The sequence below is a fragment of the Octopus bimaculoides genome, chromosome 2 (assembly GCF_046866305.1).
Source record: "Octopus bimaculoides isolate indiv1 chromosome 2, ASM4686630v1, whole genome shotgun sequence".
In the NCBI taxonomy this organism is placed as follows: Eukaryota; Metazoa; Mollusca; class Cephalopoda; order Octopoda; family Octopodidae; genus Octopus; species Octopus bimaculoides.
In genome coordinates, this window is record NC_142929.1 from 106,725,798 (window position 1) to 106,752,582 (window position 26,785).

The 26,785-nt window shown below is 35.7% G+C and overlaps 1 protein-coding gene across 3 annotated transcripts in view; it reads left to right on the forward strand.

Moving 5' to 3' along the window:
- Window positions 1–270: 270 nt before the first annotated feature.
- The window catches only part of LOC106870387 (tetraspanin-33), a 176,815-nt gene continuing 150,300 nt past the window's right edge, over window positions 271–26,785 (forward strand). The window contains exons 1-2 of one of the 3 annotated variants that reach the window (XM_014916431.3): window positions 271–1,973; window positions 2,905–3,525. In XM_014916431.3, coding sequence (XP_014771917.1) covers window positions 3,501–3,525 — 25 coding nt within the window. In that variant the 5' untranslated portion in view covers window positions 271–1,973; window positions 2,905–3,500. Of the gene's footprint in view, window positions 3,526–13,617; window positions 13,658–26,785 lie in introns of all 3 variants that reach the window. The other 2 variants (XM_052978563.2, XM_014916430.3) reach the window with 2 other exon arrangements.

Below are 26,785 nucleotides of genomic sequence, written 5' to 3' on the forward strand. Positions count from 1 at the left end.
CTTTGTCGCCTTGTTACTGATTAAAGGCAATTTCTCAGTAAAATATACTGAGTATGTGTGTGTGTAAGTGCATTTGTGTGTGTGTGTGTGTGTGTGTGTGTGTGTATGCGCGTGTGTGCATTATCGAACACATCTATATATATATGTAAATGCAGATATGTAATGTACTTTAAGCTCTGTACATGCTGCATTGCTATGTGCAGGCATCTGACATGATGCAGTAGCATAGCAGCAGTGTAGCAGCAGAGGCAGCCAAAAAAGAAGCAGTAGTTATAGTAGTACGAGTAGCAGTAGGAGTATTTAGTAGTGGTATGAGGAGGAGGATTAAGTAAATGGCAAATAGCTGATATGTTACTGTTTAGGAAGAGAGAAGACTTTGGAGGACATGAGGCATTACTACGGAATATTACATTATCAAAGTTATCGTCGTCATTCTCCACAGCATTGGCAACATTATTTCCATCGTCAACAGTTTTGTGGTCACCATCATCATCATCATCGCCATCACCACCGTCTTCATCCTGTTCGTTGCCGTCATCATCACTGTCTTCTCTGTCGTTGTTACTATCATCATCATCATCAACAGCACCAGTTTCGCCACTGCCGTTACCACAACAGTCAACATTATCATCCTTATCATCGCCTCGGTTGCCATCCTCTTCACCAACGACAGCGGCATCAACAGTAACAACAACAACAACAATAGTATTAGCATTATTGCCAACACTACTATCAACTTCATCAAATCTCCATCAGCTTTTCTCATACTTTCATTACCATCATTAACTTCATCAACAGTAGCAGCAACATCGTCATCAACAGAACATCTATCATAGCCACCACCACCACCACTACCACCACCACCACCACCACCACCACTACCACCGCCACCACCACCGCCACCACCACCGCCACCACTTCTACTACTTTTACTACTACCATTGGTGGTATCAGCAATGCCATTATAATTCTTAATATTATTATTGTTATAACTCTCCAAGGTGTCTGCACTATTGAAATAAGGTGCAGCTATTGGCATAATCAACTTAATTAGAGCCATTTACAAAGTGATATCACAAAAACAAAAAAAAAACAACAAAAAATGGAGGAAAATAACAAAAAACAAAGACAAATTTTATTAACATAAATTTTTAATTCTAAGTAATCATTTCATTTTTTTATTTAAAATTATAATATAAATTATAATATTAGAAATATTTCAAACACTGAACTCAAAAATTTACACAAACCAATGTGACTTTATTTTAGCAGGCACCTTTTTTTTTTTAATTAAAAGTAGATCATTATTGAAGAATTATATTGTAAAAGTAACGTAATTAAAAAACTAAATGAATAAAGAATTAGGAAGTTAAAACGCGCACAATCAACATGCGGAGACAGTGAAAAATTAAGAAAGAAACAACCAGAATAAAGTGAGAAAGACTAAGCAAGAGATTTGCTTAAATCAAAGAAAACAAACTGTAAAAACCTATATTCTAAAGTTTCTTTTCTTTTTTCTTTTTTATACTTTAAATTTCATTTTAACTTATTTTTTATTTAAAATACATACATACAAATATACATATATACATACATACATACATACACACATACACACATACGTACTTACATACATCGATATCTGTCTGTCTGTCCGTCCGACCATCCGCCTGTCAGCCTGTCTGACTGTCAGTCTGTCAGTCTGTCAGTCTGTCTGTCTATCTATCTGTCTATCCACCTATCTATCTATCTATCTATCTATCTATCCGTCCGTGTGTCTGTCTATCTGTCTGTCTGACTATCTGTCTGCCTGTCTGCCTGTCTGCCTATCTATTGATTATCTATTTATTTATCTATCTTTCTATACACACATACACACACACACACACACACACACACACACACACGCACACACACATGCATACACATTTCTCATTTTCTGAGGACGTTAAAAAAAGCATTCTTAATTACAAGTAAGTTTTTTTTCACATTTTCTATTTTGTTACTTTCTTCTTTTGTCCAGTAACTGCTCCCCACTTCCTTTCATCAATTTTACACACACACACTCTCTCTCTCTCTCTCTCTCTCTTTCTCTTTCTTTCACACACACATACACAAACACACACACATACACAAACACACACACTCACTTCACACATGTAGGCATGGTCATAAATGCAAACATACCCATACACTAACTTCCACTTTCCATTGTGGTGGCAGAGACTTGGGTGCACTTTATAATTCTTTCTGTCCCATTGCGTGTTTGTACCAAACAATTATCTAATAAGAAAAAAAAGGTTTATATAAAAGCCCCTAAGACAATATATATTGTAAATGTCTCATGATCTAATACATTGGTCAGATTATTTTAGATTATTAAGATTGTATACTAACTGTTCATTGTAAATTGACCTTTCCTCTTCACACACACACACGTGCATACACACACATACACATACGCACATACATATATATATATACATATATATACATATATATACATATATATACATACATATACAAGTACACATATATGTATAAAAGTCTATACTTTCATCTCACTCTCTTTCTGTAAATCTATCTATCTATCTATCTATATGCACATATAATGCAGTTACATTTTAAATAAATATATAAAGTCAGTTACATACACACACACACACTCACACTTGCACACACATACATACATGCCCATACAACCACTCACCCACACATATGCACACACACACACACATACACACACTCATGCACATACACACACAAATATATGTATATATACATGTATATGGTATATAAATATTTCAACTAATAGCTGATATACTGTCCCAGAGTGGTTACTGTTTTTTTATTTTATTTTATTTTATTTTACTATTAATTTTTTTTTTGTTTTTGGTCCATCAGTTTTTGTCCAATGAACTGGTGTTTTATCTGTGACCACTACCAGTCAGTATTAATCACCCAGTATATACTAGCATCAAAGCAATGATCAGTACACACTAACACGCGAGTAAGTATCCAGTTGATTGCCGCACGCACTGCTCTTAACAATGGATAACGACACTGTTTTGGTAAGACACTGAAAAAACACAACAACAACATTTCTGGATTATATTTACTAGTTTGCTGGAAGATAAAAAGGGATTAAACACATCAATGGATTTAGGCCTTCACTGAAATTGTTGAGTGATGTTTGGAATATTATCAAATGCATCATTGGATTTTACAAGGTTTTGGGATTGGTGGATGCTGATAAGAGACTAAAATACATCCTTGGATTCTTCTAGTTACTTCGATTGTGAAAGTAGAAGATGATGATTTTAATATTACAAACAAAAAGAAGGATTAAGAAAGAAATGGATATTAAAAGGAATAGAGTTCAATCCCTTACGAAGACAGCAATTTCATCATGAGTTACTTTACTCTATAATAGAAATAAAATTAAATTAAAAAATAACAAAAATAACTTTCAAAGAAGAAAATACACATAAAAAAAAACGATGGAGGAGTGCAATTCACATTTGGGTGAGTACAAAATTTTGGATAAATTTTACATCTATTTTTACAATATCATATCATATTAAATGTGCACATGTTGGTGAAAGCAAGAATATGTACATCTATCTATCTATCTATCTATCTATCTATCTATCTATCTTTCTTTCTTTCTTTCTTTTTTTCTTTCTTTCTTTCTTTCTTTCTTTCTTTTCTCTTTCTACCTATCTGTTCATCTGTCTGCGGATGTATATATTAATATATTATTTTAATATTATTCTTACAGTGATACCAATGTTTCAGATCTCGCGACTTTTCTCAACAGTGAACATTTGTCCATGAGGAAAGTTGTGAGACTTGAAATGTTGGTGCCATCATAGGGGTTAGGGGTTATAAATCAAATCATTAATCGATATAATTCTAAATAATTCTAAAATGTATTGAAATCTTTCTTGCATGACTGTTTGGTCTTCTTAGCCTTTGGATTAAGAGTGTATGTTTGTTTGTGCATGTGTGTGTGTGTGTGTGTGTGTGCCTTTAGGCTTTTTCTGTATGTAGGATGTATATAGATAGATAGGGAGCTATGTAAGTAAGCATGAGTGCATGCAAACATGCTTACATACTTGTATACTTATATATGTAACTGTGTACAGGTATGCACATATATATATATATATATATATATATATATATATATATATATATATATATATATATATATATATATATATATATATGTATGTATGTATGTATATATATATATAGAGAGAGATATATATATATATATAGCTGTAGATATATATATATTTAATATACATGTAGAAATCTGTTGATGAACATGACCCAGGCATTATTGTCAACAGTGATGTGTTGGATGGACCCGCTTCCTAAAATCATCAAAAAAAGGCTGGTGTCTTAGCAACAATTACTAAGACCTTTGTCAGCCACTCACCAGCCATCTATTTAAAGCTATATATGGCTATAACCCCACTTCTTGTACAAAATATCGATCTACCGGAAGCTGTCCAGAGATGTGCAAACCAGATGAATACACTTTGTCGGTTCACTTTATATCTTGAAAGTCTTTTTTTTTTTTTGTGGGCAGTGATACATCAAAGGTTTGGCAGCTGGCTTGGTAGAAACCCCACAAGATTATCTACCAGTTGGTCACTTTTTTTCAATTCAGTATTTCTTTCACCTGTGGAGATGCTCATAAAATCAAAAATAACACAACACCCAGGACTTCTGGAAACATTTATTTTACATTCAGAATTGCCAAAAGCATGGAATAAATTAACTGCGTTGGTTGTTTAGCTATCAGGACATTGCTTCCATGCTTCCCAAAATTTGTCAACATCATTCCTGACATGCCTTCACACCTTTTCCCTTCCTTTTTATACTTCACTTTTCTGTTTTCCATTTTTTTTCTTTAATACATGCACTTCTGACTATCACTTGCTGTCTTTCTTTACTGGACTTATTGCAACTTGTGTCCCGTCTTTTACCTTTTTCTGTTGAGTTATAGTACACCTGAGTAACGTGTACATTATTAGTATTTTTGCCTTTCATCATTTTGGGGGGGTCAATGAAATATGAAAGAAGTACCAGTTATGCACTGGAGTTGATGTAATCAACTAGCCCTATCCCCTCAAATTTCAGGCCTTGTGCCTATAGTAGAAAGGATTGTTATTATTATTATTATTATTATTATTATTATTATTATTATTATTATTATTATTATTATTCTGAGATCGACTCTGCCTTTCATCCTTTCAGGGTCGATAAAACAAGTAGTAGTTGAGCACTAGGATAGACTTAATCGACTTGGCCCCTTCCCCAAAACTGCTGACCTTGTGCCAAAATTTGAAACCATTATTATTATTATTATTATTATTATTATTATTATTATACAAAATGTATGCATGTATTGATAAACATACAGCCAAATAGAAATAAAGATGTATCTATGATTGCAAGTATACTCCTCCTCTTTCAATTTATCATCAGTGTTTCATGTCTGTTTTCTATACTGGCATGGGTTGGAAGAGTTGTCACAGTTTAAATCATCTGTTATTGGTACCCACTGCTCCCATGGACTAGTGTATGTGTGCATCATTTGGTTTGATTTCTATGGCTGGATACCCTTCCTCTCACTAACTACTTTACTAAATATACAGGGTACAACATCTTTTTGTGGTGCCAACACTAGAAAAATTAAAGAGACATTGGTGAGAAGGGGATGGAGATGAGGTCTCATAACCCTACACTTTCTCTGCTCATTTACTAACCAAATTTTGGTGTATACAGGGTACATTTTTCATGGTACCAACACTAGAGAGCTTGTTATGCTCCCCAATCTCTCTAGAAGTGACACAATTTGATAGCTTTGTTTCCTGACACTAGCTGGAAAGTGAAGAAAGGTACACAGTAAGAGTAGAAAGTACTTGATAGCCTAAAGACGTGAACTGAAGAGGAAGAGGAGGAGGAGGGAATTACACAAGATGGAAAGTGGGGGAGCAGTGACGGTAGTACAGAGATGGGTGAGAGGAGCATGAGTGTAGGTGAGTAGACATTCAAAAACTTAGGAGGTATACATTTGGTTTAGGAGAACTCTTAGAGATAGATAGATAGATAGATAGATAGATAGAGAGAGAGAGAGAGAGAGAGAGAGAGAGAGAGAGAGAGAGAGAGAGAGAGAAAGAGAGTGAGTGATTACATTAGATGGGCCAGAATGAGTGGGTCAGGGGAGCAAGAATAGAGTATAAGAGGCAGGATACTTTTTGGTGTAATTGAGTAATTGCCAATTCTAGAAGTGGACCAAGGTAGAAGTGGGTAATGAGATAAAGGTAAGGGTAGGTGATGGTTGGCAACAGAGGTGACCTAGTGGAGAGAAACTATAGCGTATTGGGTAGAAGGATGTGGGTGGTCTGATGCAGTCTCTCAAACACAGGTCTATGAAGAGTGAGCAAGTTAGGATGAGGAGAATGAACCTCAGCACAGGGAGTAGGAAGATGAGAAAGAGAGTGGTATGAGTGAAGAAGGAGAGCTATATGTAGGAAAGAGGGGACAGGGTGCAAGGTGAGAAGGGCTGCATACTATAGGCTTGGCATGTACAAAAAAATATCTCAGCCTCTAAATACAGTACCTGTGTCAGGGTGCATTACAGCATGAGTGCTCAAGCGCTTCTGCTGCACCACTGCATATAACCAACCAAAATCGTCCTTTGTCATCCCATGAGATGTAGTATATTCAGATCAATAGTTTTCACTGCCTTGTCCCAAGTCTTTCTTGTTTCCCACTATATATATATATAAATATATATATATATATATATATATATATATATATATATATGTACATATGTTTGTATGTATGTATCTATGTATGTATGTATGTATGTGTGTATGTATGTATGTGTGCGTGTGTGCATGCGTGTGTGTGTTATGTCTTGTGCATGTGTGTTGTGTATGAGTGTATGTGTGTATTTGTATATACACAGTCACACACATGCTTGCATACATACATACACACACACACACACACACACACACACATATATATATATGCACATGGTGCAGGCATGGCTGTGAGGTAAGAAGCTTTCTTCCCGGCCACATGTTTCTGGGTTCAGTCTTACAGCATGACACCTTGGGCAAGTGTCTTCTACTATAGCCTTGGGCCAACCGAAGCCTTCTGAGTGGATTTGGTAGACAGAAACTGAAAGTAGCCTTTCTCATCTCTCTCTCTCTCTCTCTCTCTCTCTCTCTCTCTCTCTCTCTCTCTTTATATATATATATATATATATATATATATATATATATATATATATATGTGTATGTCTTTGTCTGTGTTTGTCTCCCCACACCACTGCTTGACAAATTATGTTGAGCTGTTTACTTCCCCATAACTTTGTGGTTCAGCAGAAGAAACCGATAGAATAAGTACAAGGCTTATAAAAAAAAAAAAAAATTTTAAATGTGTACTGGAGTCTATTCATTTCACTAAAAAATATTCTTCAAAGCATTGCTCTAGCATGGTCACAGTCTAATGACTGAAAGAAGTGAAAGATGAAAGATAAAAGATATATATTATAATGTATTTGAACCATTCCATTAAGTGTAAATGAAGTAAATGTTTTCAAAAGCCCTTGACCTTATGTGTGTGAGGAGCATAGCAAAATATGTAAAGGGATGTCAGTGAATAAAAACAAAAGATATTGTGTGTGGTAAGAAGTTTGCCTCTCAACCACATGGTTCTGGGTTCAGTCCCACTGCATGACACCTTGGGCAAGTGTCTCTTACTATGTCCTCAGACCAACCAAAGCCTTGTGAGTTTATTTGGTAGATGGAAACGGAAAGAAGCCTGTCACGTATGCACACACACACATGTATGTGTATATATATATATATATATATATATATATATATATATATATATATGTATATGTATTTGTGTGTGTGTGTGTCTTTGCGTCTGTGTTTGTTACCCACACCATCACTTGACAATTGATGTTGGTGTGTTTATGTCCCCATAACTCAGCAGTTTGGCAAAAAAAAAAACTGATAGAATAAGTATTAGACTTACAAACCATAAGTCCTGGAGTAAATTTCTTCGATGAAAACACTTTAAGATGGTGCTCCAACATGGCCACCGTCAAAGTGACTGAAATGTGCAAAAGAGTAAAAGAGCGAACGAGTAAGTTGTTTAATGACCCTATAATATTTCAGAAAGAACACCGCTTTCCGATTACAAAAAAGAAAAACAAACTAAAAAAGAACAGAAAAAAACCCAACTAATCATATAGTCTGGAGAAATGTGTTGTTATCGGCTGGCTGTTCTAGCGAGTTCGTCATTGTGATAGAAATTTTTTGAAATAGTTTCAGTACCACATGTGTCGGTAGAATTGTGTGGCTTGCTGAAGTGGGTTGAATCAGCATACAAGCACAGGTGTGGCTGTATGGTATGCTTTCCAACCACATGGTACTGGGTTCTGTCCCACTGTGTGACACCTTGGGTAAGTGTCTTCTACTTTAGCCTTGGGCTGACCAAAGCCTTGCGAGTGGCTTTGGTAGATGGAAACTGAAATAAGCCTGTTGTATATATATATATGTACGTATATGTGTGTGTGTGTATTTCTGTGTTTGTCCCCCCTCCCAGCATTGCTTGACAACCGATGTTGGTGTGTTTACATCCTCATAACTTAGCAGTTCAGTAAAAGAGATGGATAGAATAAGTACTAGGCTTTCAAAGAATAAGACCTAGGATCGATTTCTTCAACTAAAACCCTTCAAGGCAGAGCCCCAGCCCAATGATTCAAACAAGTAATAGTAGAAGATATACGTATATATATATATATATATATATATATATATATATATATATACACACACATATATATGTATGTATATATATATTTTTTTATATATATGTATGTGCATGTATATATATGTTTGTGTGTGTGTGTGTGTATACAAAAATGAATATATATATATATGTATGTATGAATGTATATCTATCAATATTATGAGCATGCAAAGCAATTAGAATCAAAACAGTGAAATGTATATTCACTCTTAAGATGCTTCCGCAGACTTGGATACGGAAACCGCTTAAAGTCGATTCATATCAAAGTCTGTCGGAATGTATTAACATTGAATATACACATCACTGTGTGTGTATGTGTGTGTGAGTGTGTGTGTACTTACAAATGTATGTATGTATGTATGTATGTATGTATGTATGTATGTATGTATGTATATATAATATATATATATATATATATATATATATATATATATATATATATATATATATATATATATATATATATACATACACACACATACATATACATGCACATATATAGTGTGTGTAAATGTATACCTATGTAACTATATTTATATCTATCTATCTGTCTATCTATCTCTCTGTCTGTCGACTCTCTCTCTATCTCTCTCTCTCTATGTATATATATATATATATATACATGCCTATGTATGAATTTATCATATACCAATATTGGGATTGCATGTTTTGCTCTTAAAGGCTTATAGATTTCAACCTTGAGGAACTGCTTTTGCTGTTTTTCAACAAGTTGATTAATCATACTTAATAATACCTAATAATACACATATATATATATATATATAAAGATTAGATTGGAGCCTGGTGTAGCCATCCGGTTGCACCAGTCCTCAGTCAAATCGTCCAACCCATGCTAGCATGGAAAGCGGACGTTAAACGATGATGATGATGGTGATGATAAAGAGAGAGAGAGAGAGAGAGAGAGAGAGAGAGAGAGATAAACATAGATAATTATCTATTTTGATTTGCAGTGCGGTAACACATATGCACACATGCACACACAAATACATATGTGTGCATGTGTGTGTATTGAACATACTTATTTTGTAATCTATCAATATACAATATATATATATGTATCTAATCGGCCTCTCTCTCTCTCTTGAGGAAGAACAACAGTATACTTAAAGAGCTGTGCAGGATAAATTACGGTGTACAAAGTTTGCTGCATCACTGATCTGAATTCAAACCCTGCTAATATCAATTTTATCTTTCTGCAACGATAAAAATGAGCAATCATCAAAGATCTATTTATCTATCTATCTATCTATCTATCTATCTATCTATCTATCTATCCGTCTGCCTATCCGTCTGCCTATCTGTCTGTCTGTCTGTCTGTCTGTCTGTCTGTCTGTCTGTCTGTCTGTCTGTCTGTCTGTCTGTCTATGTGTCTGTCTGTGTATCTATCTACCTACCCATCTATCTGTCTGTCTGTCTGTCAGTCTATTTGTTTATCTATCTATCTGCCTGCCTGCCTACCTGCCTGCCTGCCTGCCTGCCTGCCTGCCTGCCTGTCTGTCTGTCTGTCTATTTATCTATTCATATATATTAGCATCTTCATTGTTGTTATCATCATTAAGGCCACTTTTTCATGCTCGCATGGGCTGGACAGTCTTTTCTTTTGGCATAGCATCTCACCATTTGTTGCAACCCTCTGTTATGTTCTTCACAAGGTCCAGCTGCCTAGGATCAACTTTCACCACTTCTTCCTTAATCTTCTCCCTACACAGGTTCCTTCCTCTCTGATTACTTGGCCCTTCTTAACCCAACTGTATGGCAGCAAATTGACAGAATCGTTAAAGCATCCAATAGAATGCTTTGTTCATGTGGCTTAGTGATTAGGGTGATGGACTCATGATTGTAAGATTGTTTCGATTCCTGGACTGGGCAACACATTGTGTTCTTGAGCAAGACACTTCATTTCATGTTGCTCCAGTCCACTCAGCTGGCAAAAATGAGTAATCCTGCAACAGACTGGTGTCCCGTCCAGGTGGGGAATTTATAAGCCATGGAAACTGGGAAACCAGCCGTCATGAGTCAGCATGACTTGAGAAGGAAAATATTACTTTTTTAATGCCTTGTTATATTTGTTCCAGTTCTCTGCACTCTGAGTTCAAATCACAGTGAGACCAACCTTGCTTTACAGGCTGATGAATAGAGTACCAGTCGAGCCCAGGGGATGATTTCTGTCCCCTACCACAAAATCATTTACATGATGGGTTCACAAAAGTAGTGCTCACATTGCAGCTCCACTAATCCTTTCTGCACCAGCATGTGTTCATTTCAATGAATGAACAAACCCCATTGTTATACTCCATATACATCTTCACCAACACAGTCTTCTCTTGGGCACACCATATTTGTTTACCCTCTTAAATCCAGTGTTTTTCACAGTTCATTTGTGATCTTTTGTATACTACCCCAGATAATCATGACCACATTGTCACATAAAACCAGCCTTGAACATTTCTGTTATGTGCCGGAGAACCATAACAAAGAAGATGGGACTGTGGACTAAATCTTAATGGATATTTGCCAGCGCTTTACTTCACTGAACTGATTGCTAACTTTCATCTTCCTAGTGGCATTTCTGTACATGGTTTACACACCTCTCCATCCCTCAAAAGCTATTCATTTACACCTAGTTTTCTTAACAATCACTAGACAACAGAATGTGGTACTCTGCCAAATGCCTTTTCTGGGCCAGTAAAATGTTAGCAGTAGTGGCTTATTCTTAGCTTATAACTTTTGTAGATGTTTCAATTAAAAACAGGGAATTGATGGTTCCCCCTGTCCATTCTGGCGCAAACCCATATATCTATATTTCATCATCATGGTCATTTTACATGCACTTTCTCGGTTGGCAAAAGTTAGATGGAACATTACAGTGTGAGTCAATTCTTATTTGGACTTACTGCCTTCCCAGATGATTCAGAAGACCAAATCTTAGTTGCAGGTTTCAGTTCAGGCTTTAATTCAATGGCTGGATGCCCTTCTTAACATCAATTGGGTGTATTTTACAATGGAACCAACACTGAAGAGATTATCATATCTTCAACAAGATGAAGGGGTCTCTCCATGATGCCATTATTTTTGCTAAACTACTTTACAACGCATACTGGGAGTGGGGTTGTCCTGAACACTCCTCGATGTGTTCATTCATCCAAGGCTATGCGTAAGAGAAGGAAGGTGAACAGAGGTGAGATTGATTACCTGGAAAGAGAGGTGGAGGAGTAAGAGTATGACCTCAGAAAGAGGATGGTTGGGATGAAAGAGTGGCAGAGGGGATGAGAGAGAGTGTGTTGATAAACTGCATCAATCAAGTCTGTTGCAGTCTGACTATGTATCTTCACACTCACACACACACACACACACACACACACACACACACACACATATTTATGCATATACGTGCATGTGTGTATAGGTAATAACAGTCTTTAGAGGCATATATTTTTGGAGTTTTATGATTTAATTATAAGTTAAAATAGATTTTATCAAGGATTAGTCCTTGTTGAGGATTATCTGCTGATGTTCTTATCAGAGATATACATACATACACACATACATACAAACATATATATATATATTTATCTATCTATATATATATATATATATATACATACACACACACATACATACACACATACACACACTTATTATCGTCATTGTTGTTATCATCATCATGGTCATCATTGTCATTATCATTATCACATTATCATCACTAGTGTTATCAATTCAGTAGTTAAAATCTCTTGTATCAGGTGTTTGCTATCAGTTGTTTTTAAATCCATTTGGTTAATATTGTCAGCCAAACAACAAACAGAAGTCACTCTCACAGAATTAACGTTAATGCAATCAGTAAATCTTTCATTAATAAAACACAGTTTGGATGAGTTCTCTTGGTTGATTGCCTTTAGAAGCAATGTCTTAAATTTCAAATATATCTAGTAGTCCATTTGATCAAGGTGTCGGCTAAAAGAAAAGATTATTGTATCTATTGTTTCAAAATACACATGTCAGCAAAAGTCTTATGCTTTGATGTGAAGGTATGTGGTTAAATAGTTAAGGCATTTGGCACATTATTATAAGGTCGTGAGTTCAGTTCCTTGTGGCTTGTGGTGTACTTGAGCAAAGTACTTTATTTCACACAGCTCCAGTCCACTCAGCTGGCAAAATTGATCTGTACCTGTAATGCAGGTTAATAAATATATAAGAAAACTCAAATAAATACTACTGTGATCATTCTTGTTTTCACACACAGCCTATTTTCAAATATCCCCAAAGAATTAATGATGAAAACCCACATTAAAAATTGGTAGCCTCTGATGCTACCAACTAAAATGGTGACTTATATACTACAACTAAATTAGTGACCTGACATCTCTATCATCAACTTGGTGACTTGATAAACTAACAACTACTGAATTAATTATGGTGAGACAACATCAATGCTGATACAATACTGTGCCTGATGTATTTCTATACATACAGACAATTAGCCACAATAAATTACAACATTTTACTGCTGTTCCTAGTGAATTTTTGCCAATTTTCTTGTGTAACTAGAAGATAGTTCTTTCAAGGAACCTTTAAGGAAACAGTTATCCCTTTCATGTTTACTATCAAAGAGGCAAGCTACTTCAGTTTTTGTGAGAGATTGTAGTGTTGTTGATCAACTGGAAGAGTTAATGGATGGTATTACAGACATTTCACTTCTTGCTTCCTCTACCCATTTCATTTCTTCTATATCTTCAGAATTGGCAGCTTCCACAAGTTTACAGAGGACAGAATCCAGGTACTTATGAAAAAAATGGAATAGCTCAAAACACCTTGTTTTTTCCCCCTGTGTTTGATCTCAAATTCCAGGAATTTGATGCTAAAATGCTCCTCTAGTTTTAACAGAAGTAATACACACTGTTGGTATCACTATAGATACAACTTGCATGCCCGTGACTGTGTACCACATTACACTTCCCAATCAGTTTCTAAGTTACAAGAAAACATGGATGCTAGGTGAATAATGACAACTGCATCCCCTAGCATCTCTGTAGTAAGTAGTTGCTTATCTTATGCTTTTGATTCTTCCTCAAAATCTTGTTTTCTAGTCAATACTGATGCTGAATGCAGTGTATGGTCTTCTGTATTTTTTTTTTCATAAGGCATACAGCAGCCAAGAGCAGTTACTTTGCAAGCTGTAAATCATTTAGCAATACCCATTTATGTTGAAAAATCCATGATGTTGGACTTTGGGATTTTTGATATAGCTGATTTTATATATCCAATATTTATTGTTTGATTTTCTTCATTATTTTGGTCTCCTAGTAGATCTAAAATATCAAAAATCAATTGATTCTGTGACTAATTTGTGGATACATAGTATTACTACTATGATTAGTCCTCTTTTCTTTGTCACTTTTACATATAACAATTGTAATGCTTTTCTTAGTCAATTTCCAAACGTCACTGGTCCTCCCTCAGCTCATCATAGATGCCTTGCTTCAGTCTGACTGAAAATTGCTAAAGAGGAATTTAGACACATGCTGCAGCTCAGTATTATCTGACCATTCCCTGGTAATTGGACTTCTCTTCTACATATGGTAACCCTAAAAATGCTTTTCTGGTACCATATGTAGGTAATTGGCATCTCTGTAGGGACTACAAGATGTTAAATTCCAGAATAGTGTTGGATATGTATCTTATTTCTCACATTCATGATTTCTTATCTACTCTAAATGGTGCTATGGTTTTTTTCTTTTGAATGCATGAACTAAATAGATTTAGTTCATGCATATAGCCAGATTCTAACAGAGACTAGTGACAGTCATAAGACAGCTATCATCACATCTTATGGACAGTATAAATTTGCTATTAATACCTTTTGGGCTCAAGAATTCTGTGAATTCCTTCCAAACATTTGTTGATGAAGTAACTAGTGGTTTGAATTTTGTTTTGTTTATATCAATGACTTGTTGATTATTAGTAATTCAGAATTGGAGCATAAACATAATCTAAGTCATTTCTTCACTAGATTAGTACATTACAAAACGATCATTAACCCTAGTAAATATCTTTTTAGTGTTTCATCTTTTTCTGGCCATAGCATTGATAGCAATGGTATTCACCCAGTAACAGAAAAGGTTGACACAGTCGTGTAGTTTTTTTGTCCCACTTCAGTGTGAAAATTACATGAATTTCTCAGAAGTTTCATTCCACATTGTACTGAAATGATAAACCCTTTAACTGAATTGTTAATCTAATCAGAAAAGGGAAAGTGGGAACTTTCTTTTAACACTGGAAGAATAACAATAATTTAACTTGATTAAAGTGAAATCCAAGGCCACTCTATTACCCCTCTTTATACCAGATGCACATCTTTCTCTACTAGTGGATGCTTCTGATGTTGGCATTAATGGTATTTTACAATAAATTATTCAGGATTCCTGGCAACTTTTGAAATTTGTCAAAATTAGATATAGCATTTTCAGTCAGGAATTATTAGCAGCATATTTATCTAAGAATTTTGATTATTTTCTGGAAGGAAGGAACTTTGTCATAAATACTGACCAAAGGCCATTAAGTTTTGCTCTTCAATCTAAATTGGAAAAACATTCTCCAAAGGAAATTAGGCACCTTGACCTTGTATTGCATTTTACTGCTGATATTTGTGATATCAAAAGTGTGAATAGCGGCACAGATGATGCTTTATCCTGAGTCCATATGAATTCTTACTCCAGTCAGTGATTCTATTAACTTGCAAAAAATTCCTATAGACTAAGAATCAACTGAAGAACTATTAGAATTAAAGAACACTTATGATCTTTAGAATTCTGTCTTGTTCTTCTGTCTGCTTCTGTGAAGCATATTTGGTGTGATATTTCTACTGGTCATAAAATAATCTTTTGTGCCTGTTAAACAGATATTTAGTCTTTCCTGCTCTTCACAATGTATCTCATTTGAGAGTTGCAGAATCAGAAAAACTTATTTCAGCTTGTTTCATTTGACTAATTATGAAAAGAAGTGTTTATTAATAGGCTAGAAATTGTGTGTCAGAAAGCCAAAGTTCATTGCTAAATTAGAGCTTCTCTAGGAACTTTCATTAAGTCAGATGCTTGTTTTTCAACACATACTGATAAATATTATTGGACCATTATCTCCTGCTCTGGTCTATATCTATCTGTTGACTTGTACTGATCATTTCTCTAGGTTGTCTAGAGCAATTCCAATTAGACATATTTTATCTGCCATAGCAGCAAAAGCATTGCTTTTCCACCAGATTTTGCATTTTGGAAATCTGGTGACAATAGCAATCAACAGACACTGGCAATTTTAATATTGTCTGCTGGATATCAAGAGGATTTATACTACACTTATCATCATGCAGTGAATGGAATGATAGACCATTTCTACTGCCAACTTATCTAAAGCATAAGACAACAGAGATATCTTCCTATTATACTACTAGATATCAGATTGGCAATTAAAATATGCCTTAGTGATATTTCAGTTGAGCTTCTTTATGGCATAACAATAACCCTTCCTGGACAGATGGTATTTGGAGATTTCAATATGTGCCACAATCTGCCCAGTTATGTACATCACCCATGGCAGTGTATGTCCAAGTTACCAAAATCACTGCCCAGGCAGCAAAGAGTTAAGACTTACATTACAACTGACATTACCACATGGTTTCAGTTGCTTGCTATATTAAAGTATATTCTACCAGATGTAGTTGGTGTCTTGTTAGGGTATCTGTAATAACTGAAAATATCGTTGAAGATTTTATGTTTGGCAAGCTGTAAAAACTCAGAAATTCCTCATTGACTGCGAAACATGTGCCAATCCAATACATAGCTTGTTCTTTGTTAGATTAATTGGTTTATGCATCAACAATATTTGCAAAATGCTTCATGCCTTCTTAACTGAGCAAAACCAGTCATTACAGAACAGAAAACGTTTTGTATACAGAGGCTTATGTTGTACAGAGTTAAAATAAAGAAAAAGAAGCATAGTAGAGTGTGAAAGGAAATTGGTGGTCTGTAGCTTCTTAACTTGAGGTGTAACCAGAAGATTTGAATCACTTTTCTTTCTCAGTTGTATTAGCATAGACAATGATTCTGCAATATTTTCTTGCATTAAGGCAATGATGTGGCAGAATTGTGAGAACGCTGGGCATTTTGTCTGCCTTTACACTCTGCGTTCAAATTCTACTGTGGTTGACTTTGCCTTTCATTCTTTCAGAGTCGATAAAACAAATACCAGTTGAGCACAGGTCAATGTAACTCACCATCTCCCCCCAAATTGCTGGCCTTGTGCTAAAATTTGAAACCAATATTTCCTTGCATATTTATTCCTTGTGGGCAAAGGAAGAGCAAACAGCATTTTTTTTTATGTATTTGTGATTTGTTTGCTGCTGTTTTTTTTTTTGTTTTTTTTGCTGTGTCATCTAACAATTCCCTAACATTATTAAATTTAGGAACCAGCACTTCTAGCTCAATAGCAACACAGTGATATGCAGAGAGTTGAGGTTTCCTCAAAGTACTGATGACATTTTTTTTTCCAATTATAAAATCCTTTTGTTAAGAAATGCATTTTCTTTCCTACATATTGGATTTTATTATCTTCCTACATGTTTTATTTCCTCATTATATGCTTTAAAAAAATGACAATATGCATGGTTAGGGATTTGGTTATAATGAGTTGAAATATTGTTCCCTGTTGCTAAATGTCAGCTTGATTTGTTTCAATAATAATAATAACGAACTGGCAGAAATGTCAGCACACTCAGCGAAATGCTTAGTGGCATTTCGTCTGTCTTTACGTTTTGAGTTCAAATTCTGCCAAGGTTGACTTTGCCTTTTCATCCTTTCGGGGTCGATAAATTAAGTACCAGTTGCATACTGGGGTCGATCTAATCAACTGGCTACCTACCCCAAAATTCTGGGCCTTGTGCTTAGAGTAGAAAAGAATAATAATGGCAAAATAAGGTAGAGCAATTTTATTGACTGGTTGTGTGAATGTTGATTGAGATAATGAAACTGAAATCCCTATTACAGAAATGACTTTACTAAAAGTCACTGATTGCATTTGTAATTGTATTTCTAGTGACATCTTATAGCAGACGACTGTTATATGTTCAATGTCCGGAGTTTTATCCACGCATGCGCAGGGACTAGTTCCGGAAGGAATACAGGAAGAGTCTCATGCGCATGCGTAGAGTTTGACACCCAGCTTTGGCGCCTTTTCTCAGTCTCTTCGTTGACTGATCTCCGTCGAGTCAAGACGTCCAACAGAGCTCTCTCACATGTCAGCACCAGAGCTTCACAAATAACCACGGAAATCATTCAGGAGGCGTCTCAGTAACCGAGGGCGACGAGCTACCGAATTCCCTCCAAGCGTGAACTGAATTCCACTGTAAATAAATATTGTTATGTTGTTCAGAATCTGCGTTCCATTGTTTCTTCAAGAAATTTAATGTACGGAAGCGGTGTACACCTAATGGTGTATAACCACTTTCCTACATATTGTTTCAATCATGCTGGGACACCATCCTGAGGAGTTTATATATATATATATATATATATATATGCACCAGCAATAACAGCAGCAACAGCAGTGATACCAGCAGCAACAGCACCAGTGACGGGGCCTGCAGTGGTGACAACAGCATCAGTAGTGATAATGACAACAACAGCTGTAGCACCAACAGTATAGGGATAGAAATGCAGAAATATGTGGGGGTCTTCAGGTGGTTTGTTCAAGCATCATCTTAACAATCACAGGTCTTCTTTAGGATACCAGAGAGATGCAACATCGGTGTTTCTGGCTAGCTATGTATGACATTTAAAAGAGGAGGGTACACCATACATAATTAAATGGCGGCTTCTAGAACAACTGGAGCCATACTACAACTAAAACAAATGGTGTAAGTTTTGTTTTGTTGAACGATCAAGAATCCTGATAAACTCACTTGACTCAGGGGCCTTTTAAACTTCAAAACAGAAATGTTTAGTCAGTGCCCTCATGAGAGGAAATTTGTGTTCGAAACATGGAATTCGACATTTGCCGACAAGGTAAATGCTGCTATCTTCAGACATCTTTGGCAGGTATGTCATAGACATAAGTGGAAATGATATAAGGGGGATAACTACCTCATCCAAGGTTTTAACAGAAGTGTTTCGTTCCAAAGTTTGTTCATAAAATTAACTGACCATGTTTTCCTCCCTCCAGTTGTAGAGGTTATGTGCCTCCAGTCATTTGAGTCTAATATATCACTGATACAGTTAAGAGCTTTATAGGTGCAAAACCAATGGTGACTCTGACCAGCCATAACAAACAACCTTCTAAGATATATGTATATACACACACTCATGTAGATATGTATATACAATGGGATTCCTTCAGATTTCATCTACCAAATCCATTCAAAGGGCTTTGGTTGGGTCAAGGCTATAGTGGAAGGAACTTACTCAATATACCACACAGTATGACTGAACCAGAAACCATGTGGTTGGGAAGTAAATTTCTTTGAATTGACAAATTAAAGATTTTAATTCATTCACACCTTTTAGTTATCATGAATACACTTAACCTTCTGTTGTGGGAGTGAGTTTGGAACAGACAATTAGATTATAATATGATATTCCTATGTATGAGGTGCATGCAAAAAGTGTTCAAATTTATGTTTTTGTCAGAACTAATGCCAAGTGGGTAAAATCCTTTGGGTGGGAGGTGATGCCACCCTTCTTGTAGGCCACGTCAGTTTCTAGCTGTTAAGCCTAGAGTATAAATGAACAGTGCATACATGTTGGATTTTTGCTTTCATGCAAGATAACCGAATGCATCACGCAGAGACCACGAAACCATGTTTCACCACAAGTGACGATAGTCTTCATGAAATCTGCATCATGATTTGCACAATTCAGCATGTCCTAAGTGATTTTCACGTGGAGTTGCTTCTGCTGCTCTGCTAGCACCTTTGGGATGAATTTCTCTAATACTCTCTGCCTGCTCAAACCTCTGTTAAAATGGAATACACTAATCCTGTGCTTATTTCCTCTTTATGAACAATTTCCTGGATTGTTATATGATGGTCTTCCATGACTATTCACCAAACCTTCTCAATTGGCTTCTAGTTTCAGTTTGTGGATAGCTTACCTGAAGATGCCCTGCTCTCCACTGAGGTGCAGCCATGTTTGAGGTTGTACAACTCTTTGATCTGAATTTTGCCCATGGCATCATCACTAAAGCCCTGTTGAATCTTCTAAATTGTTTGAACTTGAATATCACAAAGCTTTTGGCAAAAATTAATGCAGTATCTCTGGTCAATGCATTCGGTAAAAATGAATGTTCACTACATGTCTGTACTCTAGGTATCCCAGTTGGGAACTCTTGTGGACTATTGGCACAAAAATGTTCACACATGTGCAGAAAGGGTGGCATCACCTTTCACTCAAGGGATTTTTCCCATGTGGCATTAATTTTGATGGGAAAAAAAATAAAGTCAGATACTTTTTAAATGCACCTCATATGTGGAAGGAGCACACAGACTATCATACATCCTTTTCACTTGATTCCTCCTCAGAACAATATATTCTTGAATATTGTAGTCATGTTGAATAGATCCATATGTAAGGTTTGTGAGGAGATATAACTCACATTCTCTTGCAGTTTTTAATGTTTCATAAAAAATTCTACTGGCTACTCTTTAAATGATAATGTTTACAAAATTCTGACTATAATCTGTATTTGATTATATTATACTGTAATTATTAATTTACCATACGAAAACAACTTTTCATGTAAATAAATAATTCAGGTTTGAAAAAATAAATTGATAAACAAACAGAAAAAAGATCGGTGTTCCCAACAGAAATAAAAATTAATAATAAAGCAAAATTATGAACAAACCTTGAAAGAGCCATTTAATAACAAAGTTGTTAAATTCATTTTCAGTTTAAATTGTTTCAAGAGGTGACAACTACAACTTGGCGACTAGCACAATTCTACATTTCTGCAGTAATTTTGGCACCTCATAGAAAAAAGTTTAAACTTAGATTAAAATTTTACAGTTTTATATGTTAAGTACTCTTTTATGATGTAGTTCCTTCAGTTTAACACATTGTCTCAGATCAGGTCACTTGCTATGTACACCAATATAAAGAGGTTAATTGAGACAAACAAATTATATTATGTTCTTCCTTACTTGTGTATGCAAAGAAGATGGATACCACTTTGGAATTTCACACAAATAAAATTGAGAGATATGGTTGCTATTTCAAACAGGATGATGTATAATCAAAAGAGCTTTTTTATACTGCGGATGGAGATTTGAACCAATGAAATGGAAAGTGATGACTGATAATAACAAGTGGCCTGGGAAAAAGTGAGTGATGACTGATAGTACAAAAAAATTGAAGATACATGTATTGGGTACAAAGAGATCTGATGAAGTCTGTTGTACATAGACCTTATAATAGTTATGAGTGGTAGAGGGATGAGGTTGGCGGTAAGGATTTTGACTGTGGATAGGTCCTGTCTTATGTCTCATTATACAAGTTGCATGAATGATGGGAAGATGACTGATAGGGAGATGAGTTGCAGGGAAATGAGTAAGGGAGATGCCTTTCCCATTATAGCCATGTTCATCTCTCTGACTGACATGAGAACGTTGACTGCAATATGCTATTATCGTATACAGAGGAGTAATCTCTCTTGTTTGATATAACAGGAACCACTCATATATTCCTATAGCTAAACTGACTTTGGAAATCTTGTGGCCAGAGGAGACATCGTTTATATCAGATACATATATATAAGAGAAGAGATAGATAGAGATAGATAGAGAGAGAGGGAGAGAGAGAAAGAGAGAGGGAGAGAGAGAGAGAGAGAGAGAGAGAAAGGTGGGGATATATTTATAAACTCAGTTGTTTCTTTTTAGGTCGATGTGAAGAGTGGGGGAGGACATGTTTCTATAGGAACCAAAATCTAATGATGACTAATTTATTGAGTTGTTATTGATTCTTGTTAGCATGAAATTTTGGAAGGAAATTTGCTTTTTTCATCATAAACATGGTGACATTTTCCCTGATGCACTGATAACAACATTAATCCCTGCAGATGTGTACATCAGCATGCATCTGCACTACATGAAATAAACGCATTCATATTATAGGTACGTAGATGTGCTGTGGAAGTCTAAAATGTGGGGACTTTTTCCAAAAACATGTTTGGTGCATTCATGTATCGATATTACACAGACACACATGCACAAATGTACATACATACATTCATACATACATACATCTATAAATACGTATGTACATACATACATACACTCTTACATACATATGTCGATAAATACATACATCTATAAATACATACAGACATACATACACACACATATATATGCACACATACATACATGTGTACATAGCTACATTGAACTTTCCCGTATATATACACATACCATGGATACATATGTTTGTGTGTGTATGTATATATACTGTATATATATTAATGTTTGTTTTTTTTATGTCTACTTAAATATAAAAACAATTTAACGTTAAACTGAAGCATTACTCAATAGTTTTTAGTAGAGCACCTGTTTATTAAATTTTTACAAAAAGTTGGGTGACAGTAACTTTAAAGTTTTAGCCTATTAATCTTCAATATATATATCTAAATATATCTATCTGTCTGTCTGTCTATTTTGTCTGTCTGTCTATATTGTCTGTCTGTCTATATTGTCTGTCTGTCTGCCTGCCTGCCTGCCTGTCAGTCTATCTATCTTTCTGTGTGTGTGTGTGTGTGTGTGTGTGTGTGTGTGTGTGTCTGTCTGTCTGTCTGTCTGTCTATCTATCTATCTATCTATCTATTTATCTATCTATCTCTATGTTTCTCTCTCTCTCTATATATATATATACATATATCTCATGTTATGCTAAGATGCGGTGCATGGTAACAGGATTTTCAACTTGAGTCAAATATAACACTCCAAATCATTGTTAGAGTATCCGCATAAGTGGAGTGAAGAACAGCTAGTTTGTATTGACATCGAGTCATGTTAGTTTTGATAACGAAGTCAACCCAAGTAGTGATATTTTGAAATCATTCAATACATATATTTCAGGTTTGCATTTTATATAATAGGAAAGGCCTTAAGTTTTACTTAATAGATGCACTTTCTACTTACTTTATATTATGCAAACTTGAAACATGCATATTAAATGATTTCAAAATATCACTATTTGGTTTGACTTCATTATTACAACTGCGTGTATGTGTGAGTGTATGTATGTGTGTATGTGTATGTGTGTCCATATGTGTGCGTGTATGTGCATGAGTGTGTGTATGTGAGTGTGTGTGTGTGTGTGTGTGCATGTGCATGCATGTTTTTGTGTTTGTGTGTGTGTGTGTGTGATACATGTGCACATAGATATATGCATACAAACCTGCAGTCTAATATGCATACTTACATTTCATCATCTAGTTCATGTGTCCCATCATCCACAATCATTAGCATTCTTGATTATTATTATTATCACCTTCATCATCAATTATCCTCCACTTCCTCATTATCATCAACATCATCATCATTATCATTGTCATCATCACCTTTGTTTTGATGCCAATTCATTTTGAAATGCTTTCATGTGTCAGTGTGACTGGGTTCCTGGCTATAACATGTCACCACTGCCTTTAACCCTGTCTTCTCTTCTGTAATTAAAGCCTAACTTCATAAGATCTTCCTTCACCACCATCTCCCTTCATGTCTCACTTTGTTTTCCTCTATCCTGTGTGTCTCTAACTGTCAGCGTATTATGCTTGTTCCTTCATTACACATTGCTCGGTTAATGTTCATGGTAACACAGTTGTCTCTCATACATACATTGAGTCATTTCTGTTCCATGTGTCATGTTAGTTTACATTAAGCATGTCATACCTGACCATATTCAACTGTGTTTAAACAGATTTATATAAACACACATATGTACTCACACACACACACACACACATACATAGATATACATGTACATCTATCTATACATGTATAAGAAACTTAAAAGGTTGTTGCTTGTGGCTGGTCAGAGAGTGAGAATTGGTTTCACACCTATAATATTTCTTAGTGGTAAAGGTGACTTAGCAAACTCAATGGCTGGAGGCACATAACCTCTCTATACAACTGGAGGTAGGAAACAGTCTTGGTCAGCAAGGATTGTAAACAAAATATCCCAAAATGAAATTCTACTGTTCAACCATTTTTCTGGTTGAGATGGAGTTATCTCTCTTAGATTAGTTCCAGTGGCATTTGAAAAAGGGTCAGCAATGGATGATGATTACTTTTCACTAATTGGCAGTGAGGAATTCCATGTTTCCAATTTAAATTTCCTCTGATGAGAGCACTGATTAAAATTCTCTTTTCTGTAGTTTAAGAAAGTCTCTGGGTTGAGCAAATTCTTCAGGATCTTTGCTCTCTCAGCCAAGCAAAGCTTACATCATTTGTCCCCCATTACAATACAGCCTTGGTTGTTCTAGGAGTTTCCATTTAATTACATATGGCATACCCTCTTCTTTTAAATGCCATATGTAGCTGACCAAAGATGTAATGTGCCAATCTTGTGATTGTTAAGAGACTATGTGAAGGTACCCTCTGTAGACCCAACATATTTCAATGTCTGTGTCCTTGTGCCAGTGGTGCTGCAGCTGTTGTTGTTGCTGCTGTTGTCCTTGCCATTGCTGTTATTACTGTTGAACACGCTGATGTAGCTGTTGTTTTTGCTGTTGCTGCTGTTAATGCTGGAGGTGCTGCTGGTGTTGTAGTTGTTATTGCCTCCTTTACCACCATTATTGCTGTTACTGTCGGACACATTGTTGGTGCTGTTATTTCTAGCAGGCTAAATGAACATGTACAGTTCCTTCATTGTCCATGTTGTTGTTTTGCCTCCAAGACAAATTTTATCAAGCAAACCCTATAATCAAAAGACATTCCAACCATTATGATCCTGTCGTTTTTGCTTTCCACAAATGGATTTTCAAGAATTAAATCATCCAATATGTCCTTTTTTATTGTATGATGTGTGAGCTATTTGGCTGCTATTTCTAGCATTTTGAGCGATTACATAGAAACCTTTTCATTGACTGCGAACATTATATTGTAGAGTTGTTAGAAACTAGGTACAGTATATTGATTGTTCCACACCAGAAATGAAAAGCATATGTTCTTGATTGTGCTGGATATTTCCTGTGTCTGATTTGATAATGTAAGAATAGTGATGACTGCATGGCTTCTGTATCTCCTGATTTCCTGTAACTTTGTTGATGAAGCTGTTAAGGATGCCAATAAATTGCTTCAAAAAGTGTATCAGGCTTGTGGTATCAGCTAGCAACTGAAGTGTAGTAATGTGTGTCTGCAATAATTCGACCCTTGTCAATCTTTCAGTCGCGGACTACAGTAATCAAATATCAAGTAGCCGAATCTGCTGAGGCAGCTTATGCAGCCCTGCAGTATTGAGAAGAGGTACAAGTGGCACATATTCCAGGCATGGCTGTGTGGTTAAGAAGTCTACTTCCCAGCCACATGAGTTCAGGTTCAGTTCCACTGGGCTGACCAAAACCTTATGAATGAATTTGATTGGTAGAAACTGACGGAAGCCTGTCACACACACATGTGTATTTATATATGTATATATATATATATATATATATATATATATATGTCCCTATATCCTTCTCCAGCTGAGCATCCCTAATCTTGTGGGCTCATGGATGCTGGTGCCACATAAATGCACCCATGTCAGTGCTGGGTAAAAGCACCCAATACACTCTGCAAAATAGTTGGCTTTAAGAAGGGCATCCAGCTGTAGAACCCATGCCAAAACAGACATGGAGCCTGGACAGCTCTTTAGTTGGCCAGCTCCTGTCAAACCGTCCGACATGGAAAATGGTTGTTACCTGAATATGGCAGTGATGATGATGATGATGATGATATATGTATATATGTATGTGTGTATGTATGAGTGCATGAGAGTGTGAGTATGTGTATGCTTGTGTCTCTTTGTTTGATTGTCCTTCTTTCCCAATAATCTGCAAAAGCATGTCTGGCAATGAGAACGTATTACCTTGTTTGGAAATAGTTATGATTCAGCAACAAGTAGGTCATCTAGTGGTAGAAAATCTGTTCCAATAAACTTATTTTGACTCATGCAAGCATGGAAAAGTGAACGTTAAAATAATGATGATAATGGTGGTGGTGATGGTGGTGGTGGTGGTTGTGGTGGTGGTGGTGATGATGATGAAATCCTTTGAAAAAATAGTCACGAGGATACATATATGAGATGCTACAGTGATATTTCACTCTTAATGTGAATAAATACTGGTAGAATGTTCTCATTAAAATGTTTATGAATATAGGCTTGACATAACAGATATAATGATTATAGGCAGAAACAGAAAAATGTGTGTGTGAACATGCACAATAGTAGAAATCATTTGACCAGCAAATGACAATATAATGTAAAGGCGGAAAGAAAAAGAATACTTAGATTGAGTTAATGAGAATCTTCAGCTACCACATGCAGACTATGATTTTAGATTTATTTATATCTGTGGTTAATGATGCACTTGCTTATATAACTGACTGCCTAAGTATCACTCTAAAGAAGCTGGGTTTTTTGAAATCAGAAATGATGTAGCTATTTAAGAAATTACAATTAGAAGCTATTAATGGGACATTAGTGGAACTACAAAATTATGAAAAATATTCCAAGCATATCAATAAATATATGCATGTGTAAGTCAAAATATATACACCCACATACACAATGATTGCATGCATACAAACCTACATGCATGTTTACGTGCATATATACATAATGCATGTCTACCTACCTACCTACCTACCTACCTACCTACCTACCTACCTACC